This window comes from Dermacentor andersoni, chromosome 6 (genome assembly GCF_023375885.2).
Source record: "Dermacentor andersoni chromosome 6, qqDerAnde1_hic_scaffold, whole genome shotgun sequence".
Classification (NCBI taxonomy): domain Eukaryota; kingdom Metazoa; phylum Arthropoda; class Arachnida; order Ixodida; family Ixodidae; genus Dermacentor; species Dermacentor andersoni.
In genome coordinates this window covers 51,279,771-51,307,145 of record NC_092819.1, presented here as the reverse complement: position 1 = coordinate 51,307,145, position 27,375 = coordinate 51,279,771, and the positions used below count along the sequence as shown (strand labels likewise).

The following is a 27,375-nucleotide window of genomic DNA, read 5'->3' as shown; positions in this document are numbered from 1 at the left end:
GATAGTGAGTCAACCCCAGCTGCGGAGTTGGTTTCAGGGACAACGCCGCCGATGCCGACACAAACAATATGATACCCTCGCTTCCGCAGCGCTAAGAAGCAGGTCTAGCCGTGGGAAGGTGGTCACGTATTCGTCGACGTGCCGGGGCCTACGTGAAATAACCGGCGCGTCGGCAACTGAAGAGCACCCTATCCGCCACACAAAAACAGGGGGGGGGGGGGGGGACCCTTAATTTTTTCCTCCTCTTTCTGCATGGCGGCGACGGTGTTCTATGCAGTCACGTTATCTTGACTCTCTAGCGGCGTCAGCGGCATCCAGCGGTATCAGTCGGTCGCTGCTAGCGCTGGGGGGATGAAAGGGGGGCGGAGCTGGTTACGAGGCCGACGACAACGCCGACGACGACGCGAAACCCAGGAACGGACGCCAAAGAGCTGCGCCCTAAAACCTGAAAATTATGTAATTTTTTTTGGCGCAGCTCTTCACTACCTCCGGGATCGGCCGACGCAAGAGTTCCCACCAGAAAGCTCGCATTCGTGCACAGCGTTTGCCGCGAACATTTCTCGGTAAACATTACGGTTGCATAAGCTGCAGTTGTCCGGAACCGTGAGAAGCAGTCGGGGATCTTTGAATGCTATCGCGTTCCACTCTCAAAGGCGAAGCTTAGCGTCCTCCAAATTTTGCTCCAGAGACGGCGGCGTCTAGCGAACTTCTGGAGAGAAGCGGACTAATGCCGCCTTCTCTCGACAATAAGACAAACCAGGACACAACAAGCATTGCCTCCGCGATTGGTAGCCTCCGCGATCAATGAGCGCCGCTCGATTACGGAGGCTTTTTATAATTTGCACCGAGCGCTGCGGCTTCTTACAACTCAGATGTTTCTGCGAGGTCGTATTCAACTTTATGTAACGATAATTTTACTACTGCGGAAGCAAGATATAGAGTTATTATAATTGCTTAACGAAGATTTGCACTCGCAAAAGGAACAGTTCTTTCAAAGGCCCGTGAAAGCTGTTCAATGTAAAAACACACCAATTGAAGATTTCTTTTATTAGGTGTCGCAATACTTGAGGCGGACATTTTTTTGCAAGATAAATTGCAGAGTAATGTTAATTACCAGAAGTTTACTCATTATTTTCGGAGTGCTAAGAGTTATCCAAAACATCAATGCATTTCGCCACTAATTACGAGCACGTACTTATCAAAACTGGGGGCAAGCACATGATTTATGCCAATGGATACGTCACTACTGTCCGGCTTCAATCGAGCAATTCGTACACGTGCTGTAAATTGAATTCGTACAAGGTTAGGAGAATTTTCTTAATTAGCTAACATGACTCAGTACTTTGTCTTGCAATTAGAGAGTCTGCCTCTTAAGCAATCAAACTGACATATTACAGAATATTCAATTCTACCACAGAAGATTTTTAACGTCTGTTTAACTTGATAACCCGGTACGGCGAAACTATACCCAGGCAAAAGAAAGGAAGTGTGCTGTATACTTGCTTTCTGCACTCAATGTAGTGTTGTACTTTTTAGTTTTATTGCATAAGCAGTGACCGGCTCGCTCACCTGCAAAATGTACCAAAAAAAGTGTTTCGTCGAGGCAGTGCAAATATTCAGCAAACTGCTTCAATCATGTGATACTCTTTCATTCGGGTTTCGATCCTTTATACGTAACTTCTACATTCTATGTATCTCATTGTCTTGGGCACCTCCCAGCTAAATGCATCGGCAATGGAACCGTAGGACGAATGTTTGACATCACTAGAATCAAAGTTGCGTTAGTAAATTGCATGGCTGGTTGAACGATTGCAATAAAGTGCTGCTTTCGTTGTTCAGAGTTCACGTGCTCAGCACTAGCACACTTGACGTACCGTAGTTTGTTTGTGTCCGTGTGCAGTAAAACTTGAGTGCAATCAACATGTGGAGCCTGCGGACTCAGGCACACGCAGATGTCACTCATTGCTAAGCGGCCCTCAGCCCACTATCCACTCAAGTAGCACTGTAAGCAGTGCCAGCGTTCTTTTATAGCTTGTTTTATTTCCATGTGCTCCTCTTTTCAATCCAACAATTTTTTTTTTTTTGCAGTGTCTGTTTTATCTACTAGCTGCTATATAATGTCTACCAGCTCCTCATATTCCCAGACTGTTGCAGGAAGTGAGCACCTGCATATTTTTCATTGTTAATTGCGATCTGTTTGCTTTTCTTTCATTTTAATGCTAAAGCATTATATATGGCTCATGAGGCAGAAAATTTGGCGCAGTTGTTGACACTGGCGTGACGAAAGTCATCGAACCCACGACCCTTGGTGCTAATTAAAGTGAAGTTAATTAAGGTACAGTTAATTAAGATACGGTTAAGGCACTTGAACCCTCAACCTTTGGCGGGAGTCCAGCCCACTACCTTTGATGTTAATGCAACGTTACCTAAGGTACCGTTAATTAAGGTAGAGTTAATAAAGGCAGTCAAACATGACCTTTGTTAGGAGTCTAACCCACGACCTTGCGTTGTGTGCACCTTGTGACGGTGTGCATGTTGGTCATGTGACGTCGCAGCGCTTTTGCTGACGCGGCCACTCCAGTCACTTGGTCACAGTGCTTTCGCATTCATCTACGTAGGGGTAACTAATTAAGAGCCCATTGAATTTTCAAAGGATTCTGCTGCTGTTGGTTCGCGTATTAACGCATGGTGTTAAGGGTGTTAAAGAATCCCACATCTTTGCATTACGCATGCGATGCACACACAAAGACGTGGAATCATTCCCCACCTACGGCAAGTTGTTTTTTCATCCACTTTCATTGCCATTAATTTATCATTTCTTTAATTCAATTAGTAAGTACAAGTAATTTCCCCTACGTTTTTCCATGTTTGTTGGCTTCTCTTGATATGATTAATAAAAATCTGGCCCCTCCATTAACATCCTTTCTTATCGTTCAGACTACATATCCGTGCCATTCAAGGGATGGATGCCGCACTTGGGATTCCCAACATTATGCGCTTCAACCATGATGGTGAGATGGCAAAGCACCTCTAAGGCATGCAACTCAGGAAGAAGATGACCTGCTCCCGTCAGATGTTGGCGCTTGGGCCGGTTCATCACACCCATCTGGAGCCATGCCAACCAAAGATAACGATCAGAGCACAAGGGTGTTGTCAGTGTGCTGCAGTGAGCTCATTGCAGCACTTTGCATTGGCTATATTATCTGCGCAACACAGCAGACGCAGGTACATACAACTGTAGTATGTATGACAGGGCTGGAGTGCGTGCTTGTGCTCCAGTCTCCATACACAAGTGCAAAATTTGGCTGACATATTCACAACAGCATATGCTATCCACAAAATGTTTTTATCAACAAGCCCGAGAGGTGGTTCAGGGTTCCTAATTCTGTCAGCATTGTGCAGTCATGGCTCCAGACATCTGCATTTTGTGGCACCGTGGGACACTTGAACTGCACGGCAAGCGATTTAGACCACAAAATTTAGGTGGATTGGACCACAGCTTTGAGCAAAACTTTGTATACAAGTTTTCTGTACTGCTGGTATTGTAAACAAAAAATACAGAACTTGAAATGTTGCATGAACATATTTGAATAACAGCAAATCTAAATACGTTAGATATGTTAAGGCTGCTTGCACTGTCTCCTATAAAGTGGAGCACATAAATATGTACTATAGTGCATGTTGCTCTTGGCAATATGCTGTCAAATCGTCCATATAGTGTGAACACAGTTGATTTCCGCTCACTTCAAGAACACCAATCTGAGAAGTCAACTAAAGATGTCGCTTGAGGCCCACCACTGTTCTCTACACCACCTCCTAAACTTAAGTAGACAGCGCATATTAGGCAGATAAAGATAAGGCCTGCAGCTCACATCTGCAGTCCGGCATTAATTTCGAATGACAAGCTGTGCCTTCACCACTGTACATAAGCAGCACAATCTCTTGATCTACTTTTTTTTTCGTGTGATTTGCCGCATATGTGTAGTGATGCACCCTTGTTATCAAAGGTCAGCGCTGGCACTTTTGCAGGTACGACCACGAATCCATCCAAGACACCTGCACAATCAATAGAACCACAGAATTAGGCTAGGGTAGGCTCCACGAGGCTGCATCCTGTTGTAGAGCGCATAGGTGCATTCTAGGCAAAGAAGTTTTAAAACGAGACAAAGACAATACACAAAATAGCTATATAAGTATGAAACGCCCTTTTGCACCACACACTTGTGTTTTCATGTTTGTAAGGTCTACTACCTAGTCACTCTTTATAAAATAAACTAGAAACATTCTTGTAAAAGGGATTAACCACTGCAAAGATATTTTTACATGATGCTAGAAGAGTGAGTAGTGTTACGATCGGCCTGCAGGGGTACTGCTCTGCAAAGCTATTTCAGCCCGCTGCAGGTGCTTCGATCGACCCATGGGGGTGGCATCCTTCAGAGAACCAGCAAAGATGACAGCGCTAACCGACCATGAACTTCTTTCGGAGAACTGGAGACTATGGCAATGTTAATCCACCATGCGCATTCTTCGGAGAGTCGGCGACGGCAGCAGGGCTGGCCACATTTGGCGGACCGTGTTTTGTTGGTTGATTTGCCGTGGCCTTCATGGTCTATTTGCAGCAAGAGAGCTTCTCTAACAAAAAGGTGTTTTGCGGCGAGTTTCCTCAGGCCCCAGGATTCGTGACAGTCTGCTGACACTCATGGCGACTACCGGAGAAAGCCAGCTCTGGAATTAAGAGGCGCCGGCTGGGGCAAGCGTGATCAGCTGGGTACGAGGACCCGCTCAACTCAGGTTCTGCGAATCCAAAGTGCGTATGTGAGTGTGTGAGCTTTCCCCTTCAAAGGCGGGTCGACTACGCCCCAACGACTGTGGACGGTCCGATTGGACGAAGGTTCGACAGCAATTTTCCCTCCCCTAGGGATCTAGGGAGGACAGAGGCTTTTTAAGCAGCAGTTTGCCAGCTGCTAGGTTGTGCTCATGAGCAGTGTGCTCTGTGCTGTGTGCTTCGTCTTGTGTGCTCCATTTAGGAGTAGTGCTAGACTGTTTAAATGTAGCCCTTGTTGTAATGTAAATATGTATATAAATCCTGTACTCCTAGATCTCAATGAGAGCAAGTTCCTCCCATAAACCACGTCCCAAGCGCGAGTGAGTTGGACGACGGCATGGGCCAGCTACCACATAGTTCATGCCTGACTACAAACCTGACAACTGGATGCCAGGGGTGAGATAGTCCAACTCTTACAGTAGACACCAGTGAAAGTAGAAACTAGCAGCATTAAAAGCTCACATATATTTCTGATTATTTCATTTTTACAGGCAGCACAATGCGTTTTTATTGATTGGTATGGCGTGTAATGCTGTGGACAGTATACAGCAGATTTGATGCACATGAGTAGTACATGCATGACAATCACCATCATACTTTGCTGTTATGAACCTACCTAATAGTTAGGAAAGGCATAGAAAGGCTAGAATGAATGGTTTGCTTTAGTAATGAAATTGTGCTTTTGACGATTCTTCTTTGTTGCAATGAGGAAATCTACGTATAATTGGTTTTATCACTGAGTACTTATGTAGAAGATGTGACTGGCAGACTCCACATCCCTAAAGGTAGTGAATATGATCGTGTTTGGAAGCGTCTAATGGTCCAAGTCAGTCAGTTTCCATGGGGACAGCATTCCTGGTGCTTTTTCAAAAAATGATCCTTAACAACTGTAACCGCTCAATGACACCATCGTGTGAGGCATACCTGGTAGCCTGCAGGGTGCTGTTTACACTGCGCTGAAGCACATGTTTTGTGTGCTTTCTATGGCTGTCATTGCTTTGCCCATCAAAAAAAAAAAAAAAGAACTGCATATGTATGGACTTGTGTATTTGTGAATGCGCAACAATGCTGCTACTTCTTACAATAAATGTTCCACTTTAGGATTATGGCCAGTTCCTTTGGAAGAAGTACCAACTGTGTGTTTTTTCTCTTTCTTTTTTTTTCAGTTGCAGTACCAGGATCAGTTATTTTGGCAAGTTTTTAGCGATACTTCCACTCGCATTTCAAACATAACATCATCGAAGATGTTACAGTTGGCCTTTAATACACATCGGAAAAGTAGTGGGTGATGGGTGACAGTACCAGTAATCAAGTATAGCGTATATTGGTCGTCGCACCATCTATAAATAAATTTTTAAACCAACCGTGCACCGATCCTCAAGCCTGGCAAATCGCTGGCTTTGGCAATATGGCCTCTATTCTTTGGCAAGGCAGTTCGCTAGCTTTGGTAGCCAATGGGTTAAGAAGAAATAGAGTTGGCACGTCATGCAATGCTTAGGGCAGAAAACCAGTGTTCTATTACTACTGTCTGAGTCTATGCGCAAGTGGCTCTGGCATAGACTCAGAGCAGAGTCACATAATGAGTGCCAATACATAAAAAAGCACAGTCGACCAAGGCAGAGAATTAGGGGGTGTGGTGAAATTAAGAAATCTGCAGGCATAAGATGCTGTCAGTAAGCACAAGACAGGGTTAATTCGAGATCACTGGGAAGGACCTTCCTTCTGCTGTGGACATACATACGCTAATAAAGATGATGGTTGCAAGTGCGATAAAAGAAGGTTGTATGTAAGAAGTTAAAGGGGTCCTGAACTATTTTTTATCAAAGTGGAGAAAGGCATTTGAAGTGAAAATAGGGTATTTCAGAAATACTTTGCCGCAAAAGGTACTTCAATGTGTTCAGCAGAAGCAGAGCTATTGGCAATCAAACATGGCCTCCACTGTGTTCTCGTTCCTTCTTCAAAGTCTTGCACTGCAGCTATGGCGCAGTGGGGCATGTCCACAACACTCTGCCTTCTAAATGTCACCGTGGGGCGCAGTTCACATTTCATTTTGGATGTTATGTAGACGCCACGACTTCTGCCTTTGGTGCCTAAAATTCGCTCTAAACATAATCCAAACGTAGTTGTCCTTAGCGAGCCGCAGTGCGCTTAGCCAGTGGACTCGTGGCGGCACCTCACGATGGCCGCAGTATCTAAGCTATGTAGCCGACCACAGCTTGATGCTAGCTATCGGCCAATGGCAGCCGTCTAAGGGAATAACAAAATAAAGCATCTGATGACAAAATAAAGTGTCCAGTAGAGAGTGAGGACAGGGCCTTTTGCTGAAAAGAGCATATGAGAGAAAGGTGACTTCATCATCCACTTGCAAGCTCCACGCACCGCATACGACAGCAAAACTTGGCTGAGATGTTCACAGCAGCATATCCTATTCATGAACTATGTTATTTCACCAAGCCCGAAGGGTGGTTCAGAGACCTTTTCATGGGAAAAAAAATGTAGATGGCAAAAAAATGTTGCATTGCTAAAAGAGACCAACGATGGGAGGCCAAATACTTTACTGGAAATCAAGCCAAAAGCAAGAGTCTAATGTTAAGCACACGTTAATTTAATATGCTGATATTATGAACTTGTATTGCAGTGATGCTGCTCTAACTTCTGAAGATTCTTATTAGGACTAACAAAAAAAATCTTATATCCACCGCCACCTGACAGAAGAATTTAAGTACGTGCGAGCATTCCGCTTCATTGTAACCTGCGAAGTGAGAGTGCTGCCTTCGGAAATGGCCAACCAACTCACTGTCACAGCAAATTGAACTAACTTGGCTCCATGGAACCGGGACAGCACCAGCACAGTGTCTCCACTATCAATGGCAGCATTGGCATTGACGCACCCTACGGCGTCGGCAAAGCTGTACCATAGCCACCCAGTGCCAATAAGCTTCATTTGCGAAAACTCGAATGCAGCCATACACAACTGTGTTTACATGCATCTCTTCAAGCTGGTCAAAAGCTCCATCCCAACCAAGCAGGCTGACACAACGCACCCACTAGCCCGACCCAACAGTGTTCATATTAGTCAGTCCACCAAGTTTCGGTCCGACAAATTGACTCGCACCTTCTTAGTTGGGTACAAGTATATGCTGCTGTAGCTGTGGGAAATCACGAATATACCATCTCAGCAGTTCGCTGCAGCACCGTCAACAAGGTGGTCAAGAGTAACGAAGCTGTGTTCTACTGCATCGGACCAGAGTGCCTTACCAGAGTGTTTATTTTGGCCAGAACATACCAAGCCCGTAAGCGTTGTTAGCCCTTTCAGTGTCGGATCTTTTTCTCGGATATTATAAAACAAATATAATGGTTTATTTTTGGTTGTGCAGTAATGAAGAAAGGACATGGATAATGGCAAATGCTCACTTATTCTGGTCCTCACATTCCTATCTGACAAAAGGAATGTCAAAAGGAACATGGCGGGACAGAAACATGGAAACATACCGCAAAGTCAGTGACACTGATAGGATTAATGAGAGATTAAAGGAAAATATTAAGTTTTTTCATTTATTTTACTGTAATTTCGTTTTGGGCCAGTTTAATTTTCGCAGCTGCGCCTATCTAAGTCCACTTTTACCATCTGAATGTTTGTGAAGAAACAGCATTTAAGAACGGGACAAGGGGGACCACATACACGAGCACTGATTAGCAACTATACTGTTTATTCATATAGTAAAAGGCCACATATATGCAGTCATTACCAAGTGCATGAGACCCTGACAACTGACACGTTTACGATTCATGATCGAGATTTGACAATTCTTTCCTTAGCAGAAACAGATACAGCTGCCTGACACACGTCAGCATACATAAGGATAGCAAATACTTCATAAATATCACGTGTTCTGCATTGATATATTTTCAAGATGATGCCTTTGTCAAAGTTTAGGAGGCATTTACACTAGTGCTTGTGACTAGATAAGTGGCTGCAAGGCACACCCTTAAGCAAGTTTGCATGTTCTCATAATCTATCATTAACGCAACGACACATTTGACCGATAAAGCAGCGGCCGCATGCTAAAGGAATCTTGGAAACTACTTTTTATAACGTAGGGATGGATGTGCTTCTTGCCACAGGCTTTTTTTCTTTTGCTATCTTGGTTGACCTTTCTGCAAAGCCGAGATATTTCTGTTGCGAACGCTGAAGGTGTGAGGCAGATATCTGCCTCACATCTGCTCTCCTGCACAATTTTTTTTTCTGATTGTGGGACACTTTACGAACACACACAACAGTGCTGTTCTGGCTGGTCGTATCGCTTGGTTGTTTTCTTGCTGCTTTATTGCCCTGAGTGAACGTGGGATGCAAAGATTCAGCGAGATTGCTAATAACGCTTTCAGAAAATCCGGCTTATAGAAGTCTTTGCACTTCGGAGTTGAAGTCAACTTCCACTTTGTGGGGGCAAGACTATAAAAGTGCTGCCATCAAACAAGTTCTTGCTAACCTGCACCATTTAAATACAAATGTGATTCAGTATGATTGCTATGAACATGACTAATACAGTGGGTCCTTAGTAGTTGCAACTTCTTTATGGAGAACTTAGAAATCCGAATTATCAATGCACAGAAAAAATTGTCTTAGGTAAAATGGTAATAATATGTTTATGAAACAGTTAATTAATAAAGGGAAAATGAGACATCCACCCAAACGTAGCTAAGTGCTACAAAGAAAACCCATAGGAGTTGCTCGAAAGAAAAGCTTCACATTTGAAGAAAAATTTGTCCTGGTTTGGGACAGGTACAGTAAGTACCTGTATAAAACAGGCACAGGGACCAATCAGCTTTTTTGAGAGCATCACTAAATGTAGTACACTTGATTTTCAAATAAAGCAAACAGCACAGAGGAAGAACAGGTGAAGACTTGGACAGAATTGTAAGCTTAAAAGGCACATTCACAATGCTCTCTTTTAGAACCAATGTTCTAAACGAATTATATTGCCTAAATCATGGCTGAAAAAAACTATATCATTGTCGCAACACACACATAAAAGTGATTTGTGATGCTTTCAAAAGTTACCACTTGGAATTACAAATGAGCTGTGGGTGACCTAACAGGAAGAGCTTCTTGTTGGCCCTGGAGCCATGTTTTGATTAGGAGGCCCAGCATTTCTACTAAGTGGAAAGACTTGACTCTCACCCTGGAATACTTTGTTGTAATCTTCTACTGACAACCGAGACTCCCATGCAGAAAGTTGGTTGATGAGAGATCACAGGTACGGAGCTTCCTTCTTTGTGTCACCTCATGGAAAGATGCAGCTGCATACACAGGGATTGGCGGGCTTAGTGGTTTTTAGTATTCTGCACGAGTTACAACAAGACATCAACATCAAAATTGTTAATCAAAACTATTACCCTTTTAAGATCAACCAATGCAGCTAGGAGAAATTTATTAAGACAGTATTGACATAAAAATTTTGTTTCCCACTTTTGTGCTTCTTTAGGGAATTCCTGATCCCACAATAGCCTCAATTCCTTGAGCAGCACAAATAATTATTACATCACATTTTATGCAGCTAGTTTAAATTGTACTCCAAGTGCAGCACTATTTTAGATGTGAGGCAGGAGACTATTCACTTTACCGAAACCATAGTTGGCATTCATGCAATGTGACAATTCAAGCATGAGTCAGTTGGCTGAAAGCAGTTAGTTGACAGTGATAGAAAGACATTGTCATTAAAAACAGTCAAATTGACTTTTCCAATTGTGCGCTTTTGTAAATGCAGGTGGACTCTCTCCCCTGTTATCCTGTGGAGTGTTGAATGATCTATGTTTTTGCAGCATGGTCATAGTGTGTGTGTATGCATCAGTTGTACCTGGGACCATGAGACCCCCACATCCGAGTTGTGGTGATATGAACAGATTTCTGTTGGACATCTGAAGCCGCACTACACTTGGCGCATGTTTTGACATGTCACACTAAAAGGTAATGTATTTATTATTAATATTTCTGTATTATTAAACAAGGAATTGAGGCTTCTTTGCATAATTACTGAGTTGACTGCTATCCATTATTGGTATAAAAACGAGACAATAATATCGTGGTATACTCTTAAAAAAAATTTAAGTACCCTCTCTTCCGTGCAAACAATGATAAACAACCTAATAATCGTTGTTTTGATGTCAAATTCACATTGAATATGGGAAACTTCAAAAGGAAAAGGCCATTTTTTTTTTCTTACAAATAGCACGACACAAAAGTCTCATTTCTGAAGCTGACAGCATTTAAGCATTGCAATTTGGCAAGCTAGAGATCAGACATATTTATAACTAAATTAAAAAGCTAAAGGATTCTCCACCAATAAATGCAAGTATAGCTCACTTTCATGTATATCGGAGAACACAGTAAGAATTCTATCTAGTTAAGGTTATAAAATGCCTCACATTTACCTTTGAGTCACGGATGACACTGAAGCAGCAGTTTTGTCAACCACTCTGCCACTGTTTTGATACAGTGTGACAGCATATTAGCTAGCCCACTTCGGGTCGTTCCTAGCTGCATCTGAAATTCAAACACTGATCAGCTGATGCAGGCAGTACAAACTACTACTCAAATTAGAATAGCGAAATAGCACAATGGCTATTAACAGCCTTAAGTTGCACTGGCTTATATCAAGGGAACAGTACAAATGCGATAGCTCACTGTTCAACAAACAAAATGCACTTTGTGTTGGCCTTGTTTCTCTCTGCAGCCAAATCAACTCTATATTACTTCGAGGTCACGTTCAATGACAGCTATGAGTCACTTTGCCCAAGGTTTTGCTCTTGCAGTGAGCAAGGCTGCTGCCATGGACTTCTCTCTACCATTGGCACGGATTATCATATGGACAGTGCTATGGACAGTGCTAGCTTACATATAATTTCAAATACAACCTCCCAAGTGAAGACAGGTGCTCTGGAAAAAAAAAGCTGGAAGAAAAAAAGATTAATATGCTCGGAAAACAAAAATAGAAAAAGATGCAGACTAGACTGACTTCACACCACTCTGCAACAACACTGCAAGCGACAGCTGTCCTGACAGTCACATGGGTTAGTGCAGCACAGAAACCATTCAGTAAAAATAGCACGAGGGCCAGCTGAACATTAAGGTATCTTACTTAAAGAATTCTTTTTAAATAAACTATATACTTAAAGAAACATTTAAATAAGTTATGTACTGCATTCAACCGAAACAATACACACAAAAATAATCTAAAGTTCATGATTTTCGTATCGGTTTTTCACATTTCACACAGTAACATTGAAAAGTGCCACACAGTACTAAATTTCTTGACCTAGCAAGTTTCATTTCACTAATGTGTAATGGTGATCATTTCATGGTGATCGTAATGGTGATCATTTCATTGCATTCAAGATAGCAGCTAGAGTATAGTAACTCTATGGCAGCTAGTGCTCGTCAGATTTTTCAAACCACTGTGAAGGGTTTTTTTTTTTTTTAATGAAATGTTACATATGTATGCTTATGAGCTGCTGAGGATTATGTTTTACTCCCTTGTGGCTTCTCTTGAAACATTATCATAAACTGCTGCTCTTTAATGGCACCATATTGTTACGAAAGAGGTCTCTGCAGTAGGCTGCCGTTACCTTCAGCGACCGCACTTGCCGCGGTTCTGCTGACATTTCCTCATATACAGAAGGTGTCGTTTTGTCCCCCATTTCTGCACGTTTGCACGCTGACATTGGCTGCTATTCTGATCCTCAGCCTAGTTTGCTGGAACAGTGGTTCTGCTGACATTTCCTCCTATACAGAAGGTGGAGTTTTGTCCCCCATTTCAGTAAGTTTGCAATAATATCATTAATCTGTCATGGTTTCATGCGATGGCCCCACCCCCGCTGCCAGCTAGTCTGCTGCTCGAGGTACTTGGATAAGCATGCACCAGGAGTGGGAAAGTAATCCAGGAGTCTGAAATAGCACAGTTATAGGGCTCGTTCATCGCACATTTGCTGCCTGCCGTTGGTATTATTAACACTGCCTAAATGTGGGGCCATTAGCAGTTTTTTTCTCCCCAATGTTGAAAGTCAATAAAAGGTGTTGAGGCGTCTCTCGTGCGAAATTCTTGTTGTTTCGCTTATTTTTCGTCTGTAGTCACAACCTGTGAGGTATTTATACGATCATGTTTTTATGCGGTGCATATAATAGTATCGTAACTGCTTAACATCAGTACAACGTCCCGAGATACAGAGTCGGTAACGGAAGCACGCAGCTCCAGTGGTAGCCTCAAAGCTGCAGTACCATATCCATGTTGCAAAGAGGCAAACGAGCAGAAAATGCTGCTAACAAACCTCAAAAAAAAAAAAAAAAAAAAGAAGCGCGATCTGATACTGGCTCCTTCAATAACTGCATGAAGCAAAAAGAAAAAAAAAACACCGAATCGAAATATGAAGCAATAAAGCCACTTACCGAACCGAAATGAAGCGGTGTTGCTGCCGTTCTTGCGAACACGATCCTAAATTCTCCACTCGAAAAGTCACAGCACGAACAAACAGCTGCCACCGCTGCCGAAAGTGGCCCAAAAGTTTCAACATGGTTTCAACATGGCTTCAAAATCGAAAACCGCGCGAAGAGGCACCGTTGCATGTGGCGTCCCCTGCGCTGCGCTTGAATAAAGCTACCTAATCTTTTCTCACGCTTACATATTTTTACTTTAAAACAACTTTAACGCACAGCATATCTTTTATTTTTTCTTGTTCTTCATGCATATTTTAAGTTGTGCGTCTTCGCAGGCTGCAAAAAGTCACAGCATTCCATAACTGTTTCTCCAGATTTGAACCGGCGGACGTGCGCGCTTCGAAACGTGCGTAGGCGCGCGCATCGAGGCACCCCATAGGCACCCTATGCGTAGGAAATATATAAAATAACAGTTTCCGTGCTCTCATAGGGGGTACACATACTGTTGCATGACTACACTACAAGGGGTTTTGTATGCCCTATCAACGCAATTATTCCCTAACATTTTCCTGAGTACACCGGCAACTTCCGCGCTTGCAAAATTTATCGTCTCGACTAGCCCCCCCCCCCCCCCCCCCCTGTACAATTCGTTGAGGCTGCCCTGGATCCTCCCTCACAATGCGCCGTCTAAATTGTGACCCTTTTTCTGAGTAATTGTCTTCGCAATGGCTGGAAATGTACGACTTGGAGACATCAAACGCTGGCCAGAGCTTTGAAATTGTTTGACATATTTTTTCCAACTAAATGTTTTCACGATTGCTAGTGCGTATAGCTCAGCGCCATCAAGTGCTAGCCATCTTGAAAATGGGTAAACCACAGATTGGCACAGCACTAGCTGCTTCTAGCCTGCTCAAGATGTGTCAAGCTAGCCATAGTGGCCAATTTGTGCTTTCTGGTACATAATGGCTCGTCATGCAAAAGTGGTGCACCTCGAGGCCGCCACGTCTGTTCACCAGCTCCATGCCAAACTCCTCACTGTCCGCAGAAGGTGTAGGTTGCAACCTCTGAGCCTGCATGGGCACGTAGCTGCTCGCGAGGGCTTTCTTCCTCCATGTAGCATACCAACAACCCCCGACTCACGGGAGCAATTTAGGTACTTACATTGTTTTTCTTCTTGGGGCCATAGCAGCTCTCCTCGACTGTAATAGCCGCAAGCTTTCATAATTGTAAGTTATGAACTGAAGTATAACTTATACCATGGCCTTGGAAATAGGAAATTTCATCACATCACATGACTGTATTACCTTAAAGACCCCCGATATCGGGGTATAACATAAGGGGGCGGGGGGGTGTAGGTATAAGTAATCACCATATACAAAAAAATTTATTGCTTAAATATGGCAGTTATACAATCAGAAAATGTAGATGGACAAGTGGTTGAAGTAATGTCATGTGGAAGGCCATTCCAGACTATGGCTGAGCAAGGAAAGAATGATGCAGCAAACGTAGTATGAGCACATGGACGGGCAACCTGCAGGGGATGACCAATGCGGAGTGAAATGCGTGCCAGAAAGCTGATGTAGGGCGTCATACGAAGTGAGCTGGAAAAAAAAAAAAACCCTTGGCAGTACATCACGATCACGTAAACATCTAGTTCTCCTTCCAAACGCCAACTGGCGCAACAAGAGAAAAAAAGGATGTAATTTAAGAAGTTTACAAGCGTTTTCATCTTTTAAAATCCTCTCCACTAAAACCGAAAAGTGTTACACATAATGAAAGTTGCACTGACTGAGTAACAAAACCACTTCTCAAAGGCTGTATATTGTCGCAGTACAACACGGACAGTAGACAGTAGAACCGCAGGACAACTTGTTCAAATACAAAACAGGCCAGAGACACGTCTTCATGCTCGCCGTATCCCACTGACCCACTAGATGAAGTCCGTTAATGTCCCTATCTTCGTTGTCGTCTGCATAGAAGAATAGATGCGTCAATATGCTTCTGCAGGCTGCATGCACCAGAAGTGATCGCAGAGGTGGGAACACCTTGAGACTGGTTGCCATGTTTCAGACATTATATATATAAAACATGGCATCATTGAGCATGCACCTCTCTTGGCCACTCTTAAATGATCCTCTCAGGCTCAAACTCGGACCAATGAGTATGCGTCAATAGGTATGCACCACTCTTCAATTAAAATATAAATCATTTAAAATTTCTCCGGTGCTGGGTAGAATTGAACCCGCATTGTACACATTCACGCAACCTCGTCTGAACATATATTATTACATGTGCCACCATCGGACTTTGCGACGCAATTGCTAGATGGCACTGCGTGGTCCAAGGAGAAATGCCAGAGAACCACGGCTGCAGTACACGCCTCATACATTGCATGTTTCAGCGGTATGTGGAAATACCGGTATGTGGAAAAAGCAATGTCACTACATTGCTTTAATGCAAATTGTATTAACATCGGTGGTCATCCTGAAATGGTTACTGTCAGAATTTTTTTCTTTAAATAGCGAATAGGCGACTGAACGAGGAAATAGTGATCAACAGATTCAATTTCGTTGCATAAATGCCAGACAGATTACAAAGCCAGTGACCTTGTAAATAAAACCTCATACCTTTCGAGGGACACCACCAAGTCTTACAGGAAAACATACTCTGAAAGTCAGATGAGGATGCCATGGATGATTTGATGCCATACAAATCAACATTTCTCACCGTAAGGTATGAACAGACTGCAACACTATATGTCCAGCCAGATATGGTCAAGATAACCATGGTGCGGTGACGACTGTGTGTGCGAAGTATATATAGACAAGGAGACATAAATCTCTCCAATGCTATTCACGGCGTGCTTGGAAGAGGTGTTCAAGCTATTAAAATGGGAAGGCTTAGGAGTAAGGATCAACAACGAATATCTCGGCAACCTTTGATTTGCAGACGACATTGTACTGTTCAGCAACACCGGGGACGAATTACAACAAATGATTGAGGACCTTAACAGAGACAGTGCAAGAGTGGAGTTGAAAATTAATATGCAGAAGACAAAGATAATGATGAATAGCCGGGCAACGGAACAAGAGTTCAGGATCGCTAGTCAGCCTCTAGAGTCTGTGAAGGAGTACGTTTACCTAGGTCAATTACTCACAGGGGCCCTGATCATTAGAAGGAAATTAACAGTAGAATAAAAATGGGTTGCAGTGCATTCGAAACCATCAGTCACTGGATTTTAAGTTTTTATTTTAAATGCAACAAACGTCGTCAAATTTGGTGCAGTGGAAGCCAAGACAAACTAATTCTCCTTTTACATGTATTTAGATAGGAGCACGTGAGCTAAAGCTTCCTCTTAACGACCACAAAAAGAGCGATAGAACAAAGAATGTTAGGCATGTTAAGAGACAGGAAGACAGCAATGTGGATCAGAGAGCAAACAGGGATAGCAGATATTCTAATTGGCATTAAGTGAAAGAAAGAGAGCTGGGCAGGTCATGTAATATGTAGGTTAGATAACGGGTAGCCAACTACAGTTACAGAATGGGTGCCAAACGCACTCAAGAACGGCAGAAGATTAGGTGGGGTGATGAAATTAAGAAATTCGCAGGCGCTAGTTGGAAATCGGTTGGCACAGGACAGCGGTAATTTGAGATCACAAGAGGCCTTCGTCCTGCAGTGAATATAAAATAGGCTGATGATAATGATGACAACACTAATAGTACATACAACTCGATATGTCTACAAATCGCTACATAAAAGCATGCACATACATAGGCTATTTACATGGCGAGAGAGCCTCTGCTGCAAGACAGGTAGCTCACATCTTTGCCCCATTGTCTCGCGACATATCATTTGGTTTTATCTTGGTTGCTCCAAAATCCTTAAAAGAAATATTGCTGTAGGATGCTCCTTGGATGGTGCTTTGGAGTTTCCAGCTTATAACCATGTTTTAGGATGCAGCCTTAATTAAGGGGACCGCCGCAAAATCTGCAGCACGTCAGCGTTCTCCTACCACACAGTTAACAGATCTTGGATAGTGTCACACATATATTCATATCATCCAACACTAATCGAACTGTCTAGGTTATTGGAGTTGTACGCAATTAACGTGTTTTGGTAACACAAATTTCCAAACATCCACCTGTCGCCTATCATTACAGTGTACAGATGGACATTATAGTGCCATGCCTGGTTGAAAACAAATAGTGCAAGGCAAGCTCAAATGTGTCAATTTATCACAACTGCAAACCACTCTTTTCAGAGTTAAATGTTTGGAGCAGCACGTTATTTTTTCCACAATATCTTGCGGATAGATACCTGATCAACTTGGAGAGTGCGATTTTTCTTACATAAATATGGGCAACAGTTTGTATTCAATACTTCACCATGCTGACACTGCAGTAGTGCGTCCTCTGTTCTTTCAATGTCGACTTTTCCCAAATAGTATCCATATTCAATAAGAAATTTTACAATAGGAACAATCCTGGTCACGGAGCTATTTCTTGCAGCATACCGGCCCTGCAGAAAGAGACAATATAAGCAACTCGCTACGTGTGGTGATATCACACTGAATGTCGCAAAACAGCGGTGTTGGCTGGGTGGGTCATTTCTAAACCGAGTTCGTGTTTTGCATTTGTTTTTTTTTTTTTTCATGATGCCAGAACGACATTTTAATGCAGAGATTTCTAGAAACCATGAATCTCTATCCCACTGCTTTACGATCATAGTTAATAAATAATCTTCACAGACTATCAGCAAATATAGTTCGAACTGTATTATAAGAACACACACCCATCACATGGACTCTTCTAGTGTTTCGTTAAAGGAATCAAGGCATTTATAAGCAATGAACACAACTTTACAGCCATAGTACTGTATATCAGTACTATGGCTGTATATACAGTACTATCAGTACTGTATATATGTACTGTACTGTATATTGTAACAAAAATGGCAGCGTCCATCGGGAAAATTGGTCGAAGCATGAGCAGTCGTCCTTAATCTCCAATGCCGGAAGGATTCACACCGAGCCCACGGCAAGGCACGGTGACGGTGATCGGAACTTTATGACCGCTCCTCACATATAGCGCACAGGAACGTATTGTTCATGCCACGCCAACAAGACAATGGAAACAAAACAAAAGAAACGTACATGGTGAAATAATATGTTTTATTATAAATATACTCAGCAACTAAAGTAAAACCATCAACCTAAAGGTGACTTCCGAATTGCAACACATGGATGAGGCAATGTTGCAGGTACACAAGAGAGAAGCAGATGAGGCTACAAGTACAACATGCGTTGGGTGCACTCCCGCGTAAAAGCACACATCTGAGATGCAAAATGTGAAATCTCTGCGGTACGTCGATGCATTTAACCTCCAAAGGGAAAATACAAATAATGGGGACGAGCTAAAAAGGAGATGCTCTTCAAGCAGCCTCGAAATGAAGGCACTTGCGACGAGCCTAGCTACAAGTACTGATAAATAAAGTACATTTGGAGAAATAATAATATATAAAAAAACTGGCGATTAACTTTAGTACAGTTTTTTTTTTTCTCTCTCTCTCTCTTTGCTACAAAGCTTGGAGCTATCACAAGAAACCAGGTGTGAGTATTTTCCGAGCACCGTGCTCATAATTGTAGTAACTGCAACGTGAAGACCGAAATACGAAAGAAAAAAAAAACGCTCAGAAAACACTACAAAAAAAAAGTGCCACAAATGCAGGAAATAGGTCACAACACATAGCACTTGCTGGTGCCGGCTTTTGCGGTGCTGGTCGCTGTTGAGAAACTTTATTGTGCCGCTACAGTATGCTCCTCAGGGGTATAATATTTATGCAGACATGTGCAGTTCCTCTTCCCGATCTAGGCTCAAAAAAAAAAAAAAACATAACATTATTGTATGCACGATGTACAAAGTATCATAGTAACTGCGGCAATGGCCTGGCTTCCTCGTGTGCAATCACTACGGATGAAAGTTAAAGGTGATTCTGTCCCATACCTGTGTCAGCTTAGCAACACATTGGAGGCATAAGGCAATATACTATTATGCTTGCCACAAATCTCTATAAACGCATTATTTTGCGACTCGGCATCACGCTATGCGCACATACATATGCACGCACGCACGCACACACACACACACTTACACACGCTCGCATGCACACTGTGAAAAAAACACAAGAGTGTCCCCCGCGATGAACAGTTCAGAGATACAGTGCATCACACATTGAGTTAGTTGATACATGAGATAACTGTCCTCGGGGAGCCCTAGTGGTACAATAAAGAAAAAGAAAGAAAAAAGAAATCTAGGTGTTACAAGTAATTCATACTGTTGTGCAAAGCAACCAATGGGCAGGACTTAAGCGAGAAACACAGGACACCAGAGTGCAAACTAACAACAGTTAGTTTGCGCTCGGGTGACGTGTTGCTTTTCTCGCTCAAGTCCTGTCCCTTCGTCGCTTCACATATTTTAGTTTGCGCTCAGGTGTCATGTGTTCTTTTCCTCGCCAAGTCCTGCCCCTTCGTCGCTTTGCACAACAGCGTTCATTATGTCGAACCAACTAGCCCATTGAGGAATTTTCTTTAATTACTAGATATTACAGCGCACATCATGTAAAAAAAGATTCACTGATGATTACCACACTCCCTAATGCAAAATTTTAGCGCAGCTCTATACGTGTTTTCATTTCGCGCTATACTGGCTGGCGAGGACAATCTGTCTCGTGCAGCACATTGTAAACGAAGTGCAGTGTGATGCCACTGCCTCGCTAATCGGGAGATCACGACAGGCAGCGTGTAGGCGACGCGTGGGTGACGCATAGGCGCAATTCACAGCAGTTGACGCAGACAGACCTTTACTCATGCAGTGCTTGTTTTCATACATGGTACCGTGCGACGCGGTTGCTGCGTGCGGTCGGTGAACAGACGCTGCACTCCTCTGGCTCCCTCTCGTAGCCATTGTCGCAAGTCTCGCGCAGCACTACGTTTTTCTCCTCACACTTTCGCCATACCCTCCTCCACTTTCCACCTCATGGTCCCGCTGCACCCTCTTCTCCGCTTTCCTCCTCGTGCCTCTTTGCTGTCGCCAATTTTTCCATCCCCTGTTGAGCTATGCATTCGCTCTCATCTTTCACTGAGCTCGTTCGCTCGGCTAAACCATAGGACAACTTCTACACTCGCCGCAGGAACGGGCACCTAAAAGCTGTGCTTTAAAAAATTAAAAAAAAATAGGTCAGCCACAGCTATGCGAGAGCAAATGACACAGCTGCCAACAGCACCTGTGTGTGTGATGTGCAAGAAAAGAGCTGCGATGTTTTTTGAAGCATGCACATGACATGCTGTTTGTTGTTTCAAGGCTCCCACCAGCTTTTTTCCCCCCGCACAAAATCACAGTTGAGGATACGTTCTGGTGGCGGTGCAAAAACCATCAGTCAAAACAAAAACTAGGCATGACAAAAGGGCAACACAGGGTGCACGATTAGAGAAAAAAAAATGTTCTAGTGCCAAGCATGGCTGTCATGGCGTCGCCCGCTGCCTGCAAAGCGTACGAAAAGGTTCAGCAAGCCAGAGGAAATGGCTTGGCAGTGCACTCGGGCAACTATCCCGAGCCTCAAGTTGCCAAGGCTTCACAAATCCACTCAGAAAAGTGCTGCCCTTCTCAGCTAAAAGCAATTACAGTCACTCGCTAAAGCACTCACTAAAGATGTCGTTAGAGTCCTAGAGTCTGTCTGTAGACATGATGCACACACCGCACATTCGAAGAAAAGGTCCTTCAACAAAACAGCAGACTAACTAGGTGAAAACAAACACTATACATACCAGGACAGTTTGTGCAGTGCCAAGCTATGCTTAACACTAATTTCACTTTTAGCAAACATTGCTATATGGTGCTAACTACACTCACATGGAAGAGCCTTCTAAAACGCTCCCACAACCAACTGGTATGTAGCACAGTGCCATAACATAAATGTTATAAGACAGTGCCTAAGGTAATATGTTCAACAAGGAACACAATGTGAACACAGGCAGAAAAAAAAAGAACCCTAAAAACTAAAGAGGCAGTTGCAGTGGCTAGGCTGCTATCCTTCCTCGCAGGAACGCAGGCACATACATGCACACACACACACATGCACACAAATAAAAACACATGCATAGACGTGCACAAACACACACACGCCTCACTGTCACCGCACAAAAGTGCTGCTCAAAAATGCATCACGCTTTAAAATTGAAAAGAGGGGGGCGGGAAAAGAGAAAATTTTGAAACTCTTCAAGAAACGAGACAAGGGGAGAGCAGTTGAGATGCAGAGCCCGAATTATGCACAGCACGGCCGAAGACTTCATCATCCTTAGCAGCACAATATGCAGGGCCAATGCATGTCCGACGTTGGAGAGAGGCCATGCAGGACCTACGTCGGTCAATGTTGGCCGGACATTGGCCCCGTTTGGGAGGCCAGATCCATTATGCGGGCAGGGTCAGAGTTCTTGTCCGTGCCACCATCACTGTGACTGGTGCCTTCGTAATCGTCGTATGCATTCCAGGGTCCTTTGCTGTCCTGGATGGGGAGGATGCTCAGTGAGGAGCGCGAAGAGGTGCTGCTTGTAGAATGAGTTGACGAGCACAAAGCCAGTCGCTGCAGGGCTTCCTCGTCCTCTGATCCTTTCGGCTCTGTGAACAAGGAGGGGAGGATCAGAACAACTCCAAGTGGTTGCTCTTTGCGTTTTACTGCCTTAAACTGCCGCGCATGCTTTATGTATTGACACGTTGGAAAGTAGTGCAAAAAGTGAGAGAAAAGAAAGGATGGCTACAGGGCAGTCCAATCGCCCTTTTTTTCCCATCCTGTCAACTCACTATCCAGCCCAGCAAAGCATCATGCTTTACGTAGTCCTTCATACACTTGTCAACAGGTCTCTATTAAAGTATTAAGGGTGTGCAAGTATTCCAACCTTTCAGAAATTGGCTACAATAGTGCCCTATTCAATTCGGTCTTCAAATCAAATAGTCAGTACTCATAAATGTGAATATTTTTACAATAGCTTTCGATTATTTCAGAACTGAGTGCAATCAAACATAGAATAGCAAAAGTGAAATAAATGTAAACTCCGTGGTGCCCACAGTATAGGTATAAAACCTCAGAACTTATGTAATCGATCAGGCTGCATCACTCAGGAAGCCAGACATTTTACTGGCTATACATCACTCACACTCTCCTAAAAGCTGTCTACGTGCAAACAAACTGCTTATTGGTTCCAAATGCTCCATTTGTGCCTATAATTAACGCTTGATAATGTGTAATGTAAATACAAAATATTGGTAATATTGTTAATACAAGGATGTGAATGTGGTTTTATAGTTATTGTGAAAAAATGGTTATGAATTATTCAAAAAGTATTCTGTACTCGATTTCCTTCTAGCACTTTTTGATTTGCATTCGATTCAATCTCAAAAATAGCTATTCGTATACCCGCAGTTTTTATGAATAGTGAAAACTGCGGGGCTAAAGCTTGTTGCAATTAACATTTCCGCCGGCACCGTTGGCATTGCCATCATATTCCGTATAAAGCCTACGTGCGATTACATCGTCGCTGTGCACCGTATGCTGTTTGTGCGAGTGAAAGCATGCAAGAGTGAGCCAACAATGATGGCTAAATCTTGCGTGTGCAAGGGAGGAAAGCAGGGAAGCGCGCCGTCTTCCATTGTGTGCAAGGCACGGGAGAGGGGGGGAGGGTTTCTTCTACTCCGGCGGTGGCTGCGTATAAGCGCAGCCGCACTGGCTTTATCTTGAAAGAAATCTGTGATAGGGACAGAATGCGCTGAGTGCCGATAGCTTTGGGTAAGCTTGCCGCTTGGTTTGCACTGAAGCGAGGCAGCGTGATTTGCTTGCTGCTGCTGCCCCGCTTTCTCACCACAGCGTTTTGACAGCAAGTCTGCATGGTCAACGAGCGAGATGTGTTCGTGCTTTCTTGTGTACACCTGACACCATGCTGGTTAATTTAGTTAGTAAATGTTTACACGTTTACACGGCCGATAAAGCTGCCATCATTACTTCATTTAGCTGTCTACTAATTTGCTATTGTAATCAATGCTTCGCCTTTTGGACGAAACTGCAACTTTTTTTGTTTGTCACAACCACATGAAGCCAGCAGACAATGAAACCAGGAAAGATAAAGAGAAAGTAGCAGTTGCTTCTAAGTGAAATGTAATAATAATGAGGAAAACGAAAATTAATGAAATGAATTTTCTGCAAAGGAGGACCAAAACCCCCCCCATCTTCCACATTATGCACGCAGTGGTCTACCACTAAGCTACTATAGCAGCAGCCTTCCCATCTGCTTTCCTGTGTATTTCAGGTATTCGCACAAGATCCAGCCCTGGGAGTGTTAGTCAGCACAGTTTAAAGGGCACGGCGGTGGATGTGGAATCCCTTTTAAAGGTAGGCTTCGCAGACTACTATATGAAATTAGGAGCAGCCAAGTGGCCGATAAATCCTGTATACTATACCTCACGGCATCTTTTCTGGGTGTCATTTTCTGTTGGCTTTGTGTACTACACCTCTAGTTCTGTTCCGCTTTTAAGTTGCATACAGCTGACAACATTTTGTTGTTGGTCGCTTTCTTTTTTACAGCGAAAGCTGTATATGACTAACCTTCCATAGTTTTTTCGGCGTCCGGCAACAAAAACGAACTTAGTGATTTCTAACAAAACCATACACAATGACTTTCATTGTTTGCTTTGTGTGTGATCACGTACGGGCACATTGCGGTGGCGCAGATGTCAAAATGCAGAACAGATTAAAACGCACGCTGTTAAAAATAGTGTGACATCAAGGTTACCACAGTATATAAGCAGGAGAGCTACCGGCACTAAAACAGCTGTGTTATTGATGGGACGGACACATATTTTATACACATTCAAAAACAACATGCGTATGAGGAACGCCGGAGGGAACAGCAACGAGAATGTAAATGGCGCCGGTGCGGAATGACCACTGACGAACAACGTTCTTGTGATGCTGAACAAAAACGACAACCCCAAGCCCGGGCAACCATTCCATTCTGTGAAGATGGAATGGCAGCGAAAGCACTTTGCTTTTTGTTTGAGAGCTTTGACTGTCGTCAGCTTTCGCTGCCATTCCATCTTTACAGAGTGGAATGGTTGTGATTCCTTTAACGCACATTGACATTTCACAACAAAATCAAGTACAGTCAAGCCTCATCGTAATGAAGTCGCTTCTGACATGAAGATATGTTTGTTATATCCAATGTTCGCTAAAAGCATTTATATTCATCGATGTCGGCATTGACAACCATTTTAGATTTACTTTGTTATATCCGATAATTCATTATATCTGTGTTTGTTATAATGGAGTTTCACTCTATTGCTCACTTCACGCTCACTTAACTTCAAGGCTTTTGTCTGAAAAAGTCGGGCACCGTGAGACAGAAGCAAAACTTACCTAAAGGCTCCTCCTTCTCCACTTTAGTGGAAATGCAAAGGTTCTCAGGTCCTGGTGGCCCTTTGCCATCGGGAGTGCTCTTGCTTTTGGGCTTGCGCTTGCGAGTCTGGATGCTCTCCTTTCGCATTGCCAAGGGCCGGTTTATCTGCGCAATGATGAGGAGAGACACATGTGGGAGATCGTTCAAGAGGCCAGCCCAAACGACATCACTCTGAGCTTGGTGCTCCTCGCTGGGAATTGGATTTCTGTTTTTGCTGCTTACTGTTAGAAGAACAAAAAAGGAGAGAATTCTGCTGGCCACTTCATAACTACGTAGCCGACGGGTGACACTTGAACATCGGCCAGCAGGGAGGAGAAAGGTAGTGAGGTAAAAAAAGATTGACAGCTTAGAAGAAAGTAGAGATTAGGAGAAAGAGAAAAGCGAAAAAAAAAAAAAGAAAAGTGCCAATTACAATGTTTACGACAAGAGCTGCAGAGACTTCCACACTCGCAGCACCAAATTCACTGATGCATATATTTAGGGGTGAAAGCAGCCACGGGCGTTTTGGAGCAGCTCCAGGAACAAAAAATTTGCTATTTTGAAGCACATTTGGAGCAAGAATTGCTCATTTTGGAGCAACTTGATAAAGCACAACATACAAGTGAAATACAGGCAGATAAAAAAATAAAAGGTGTTCATTATTCGACTTTGCAGAACAGTATTAAGTTACACACTGGCTGTGCCAAATAAGTGAGGCCAGGAAATAAATAATGAATGGCTTTACCAAAACCATGCTCACTTTGTTGGTGGTGTTGTTGCTCATGCTTGTCATAACTATTTTCTTTTCTTTTTTCTTTTCTTTTGCACACAAATACATAAATAATATGTAGGTTTAATTAGGTAAGTTTCTTTTTAACTAACTTAGTCGATAATGTGTCAATGCAAAGGTTGTGACGGGTGTGTGAAAAAAAAATGACAGATTACAGTGTTTAAAGCAACTTGACAGCTTAGAAGAAAGTAGAGATTAGGAGAAAGAGAAAAGCGAAAAAAGTTGGTCTGTGATTGTATAGCCCAGGATATTGGGTGTTTACACAGAGTAGAAAGCCAGTGAACTTTTTTTCATGTTTATCATTGACAAAAAAGTCAAGTTTTTGCCCCAAGGCATGTCTTTCTTTCCGACCAGGAAGAAAAACAAACAGCAAAAATTGTTAAACATACCACGTGGCACGGCGCCCTCGTGCCAATAGTATCAGGTGTCTCAAACATAAACCTTGTCAACTAGTGCACTGCATTTTACTCCCGTTCAAACCACAGCCGCAGCTGCAGCTTCGCATTTGACAAAGACCAAAGATGTGCGCTGGAAGTTCATAGTTGAAGAGGTTTACGTCTGACAATGCTGAAATCTCGAGCACGCAAACATGCTGCAATGGAGCTTTTTCTTTTTCTTCTTTTTTTTTGTCCCCTTTCTCTTTCTACTAAATTTCGTGGGATTTCCTCGTTACCATAAAAAGGACCACACAGAACCTATAGATCGATTTAAATGCTACTTTTCATCATTTCTCTGCATGTTTCACAACTATTGTATTGACACCATAAAAATAATGTGAGTTAATAATAGTTAGCTAATTGCACTTAATTATTTGTGCGGAATTAAAAACACCCATGACTAGTATTTATTTTATTTATTTATTTCGTATTTATTTAGTATGACCAACACCCATAAATACAGAGTAGCCTGATGCAAAGATAAAGCTGTCCATTATTTCAAATTTTTATTCGTATGAAGTTTTGTTCGGACAGCCGGTATCAACACATCGCAGAATAAGTGTGAAGCTACATGATCACTGCATGCTTGCCAGTTTTCCACATGCCTTGGGGCAAAAACTGACTTTTTTGTCAATGATAAACATGAAAAAAAGTTCACTGGCTTTCTACTCTGTGTAAACACCCAATATCCTGGGCTATACAATCACAGACCAACTTTTTGGACAAGCTTGGACTTATTTGCGGCCCTGATTCATGCCAAACGATGGCTTATCGAATTTTTCAGACTCTATTTGTACAAGATGTGTCGTGAATATCAGTGCAGCGAATGCAGTTTCTACCGTTTGCATTTTCTCCAGCTTTTTACGAATGCCATGTGCCCACCAAGGTCGACTAAAACGAAAACGTTAGGCCAGTGGCTTGCGTTCTGCAGTAACAAAAGTCTGATTTGTTGTGAAGAAAATGGAGTACACAGAATGGTCACAAGCACGTCCATTCTTGAAAGTCAATAAATATTTATTCACTTACTATTTGTGCATGGCCTACATCAAGAAAATTTGCAACCAAATTTGGTCCCACAACGCCTAAACACCATTTCCACATCAACAAAGATTATACCTTGTTCACCTTGATCTCTGGTCATGGCACCCCAAAAACAATGAAATGTTCTTTGAGTTAGAATGAGTTATTGTACTAATTATAATTACTTAGTTTTCTGAATATCCAACAATTGATACCTCGCTCCAGTGTGCCAGAAACCTTACTATGGGCTGTGTACAAATTTCTTGTATGAGATATCGAGGCATCAAACTGAGCATAGCAAAAGTAATTGTCTGGCTCCGAGTGGTGAAGAAGGTGAGGCCCTTAACATGAGCATATACCCATATGATACCCAGACTTCACTTGTAGGCT

General features: G+C 42.9%; 1 protein-coding gene and 1 long non-coding RNA gene across 3 annotated transcripts in view; both read right to left on the bottom strand.

Moving 5' to 3' along the window:
• Window positions 1-476: 476 nt before the first annotated feature.
• LOC129382515 (uncharacterized) lies at window positions 477-13,838 on the bottom strand. The gene is made up of 4 exons (XR_011895161.1): window positions 13,269-13,838; window positions 11,258-11,369; window positions 10,008-10,168; window positions 477-4,056 (listed from the first exon to the last, which is right to left on the bottom strand). It is a non-coding gene; the product is annotated as an uncharacterized lncRNA (long non-coding RNA).
• A 4,570-nt stretch (window positions 13,839-18,408) lies between these two features.
• Window positions 18,409-27,375, bottom strand: part of LOC126522918 (uncharacterized) — a 102,866-nt gene continuing 93,899 nt past the window's right edge. For both annotated transcript variants that reach the window (XM_050171762.3, XM_050171763.3), the window contains exons 5-6: window positions 24,720-24,864; window positions 18,409-21,931 (exon numbers count right to left, since the gene is read on the bottom strand). In XM_050171762.3, the coding sequence (XP_050027719.3) occupies window positions 21,681-21,931; window positions 24,720-24,864 (396 nt within the window). In that variant the 3' untranslated portion in view covers window positions 18,409-21,680. The remainder of the gene's footprint in view (window positions 21,932-24,719; window positions 24,865-27,375) is intronic.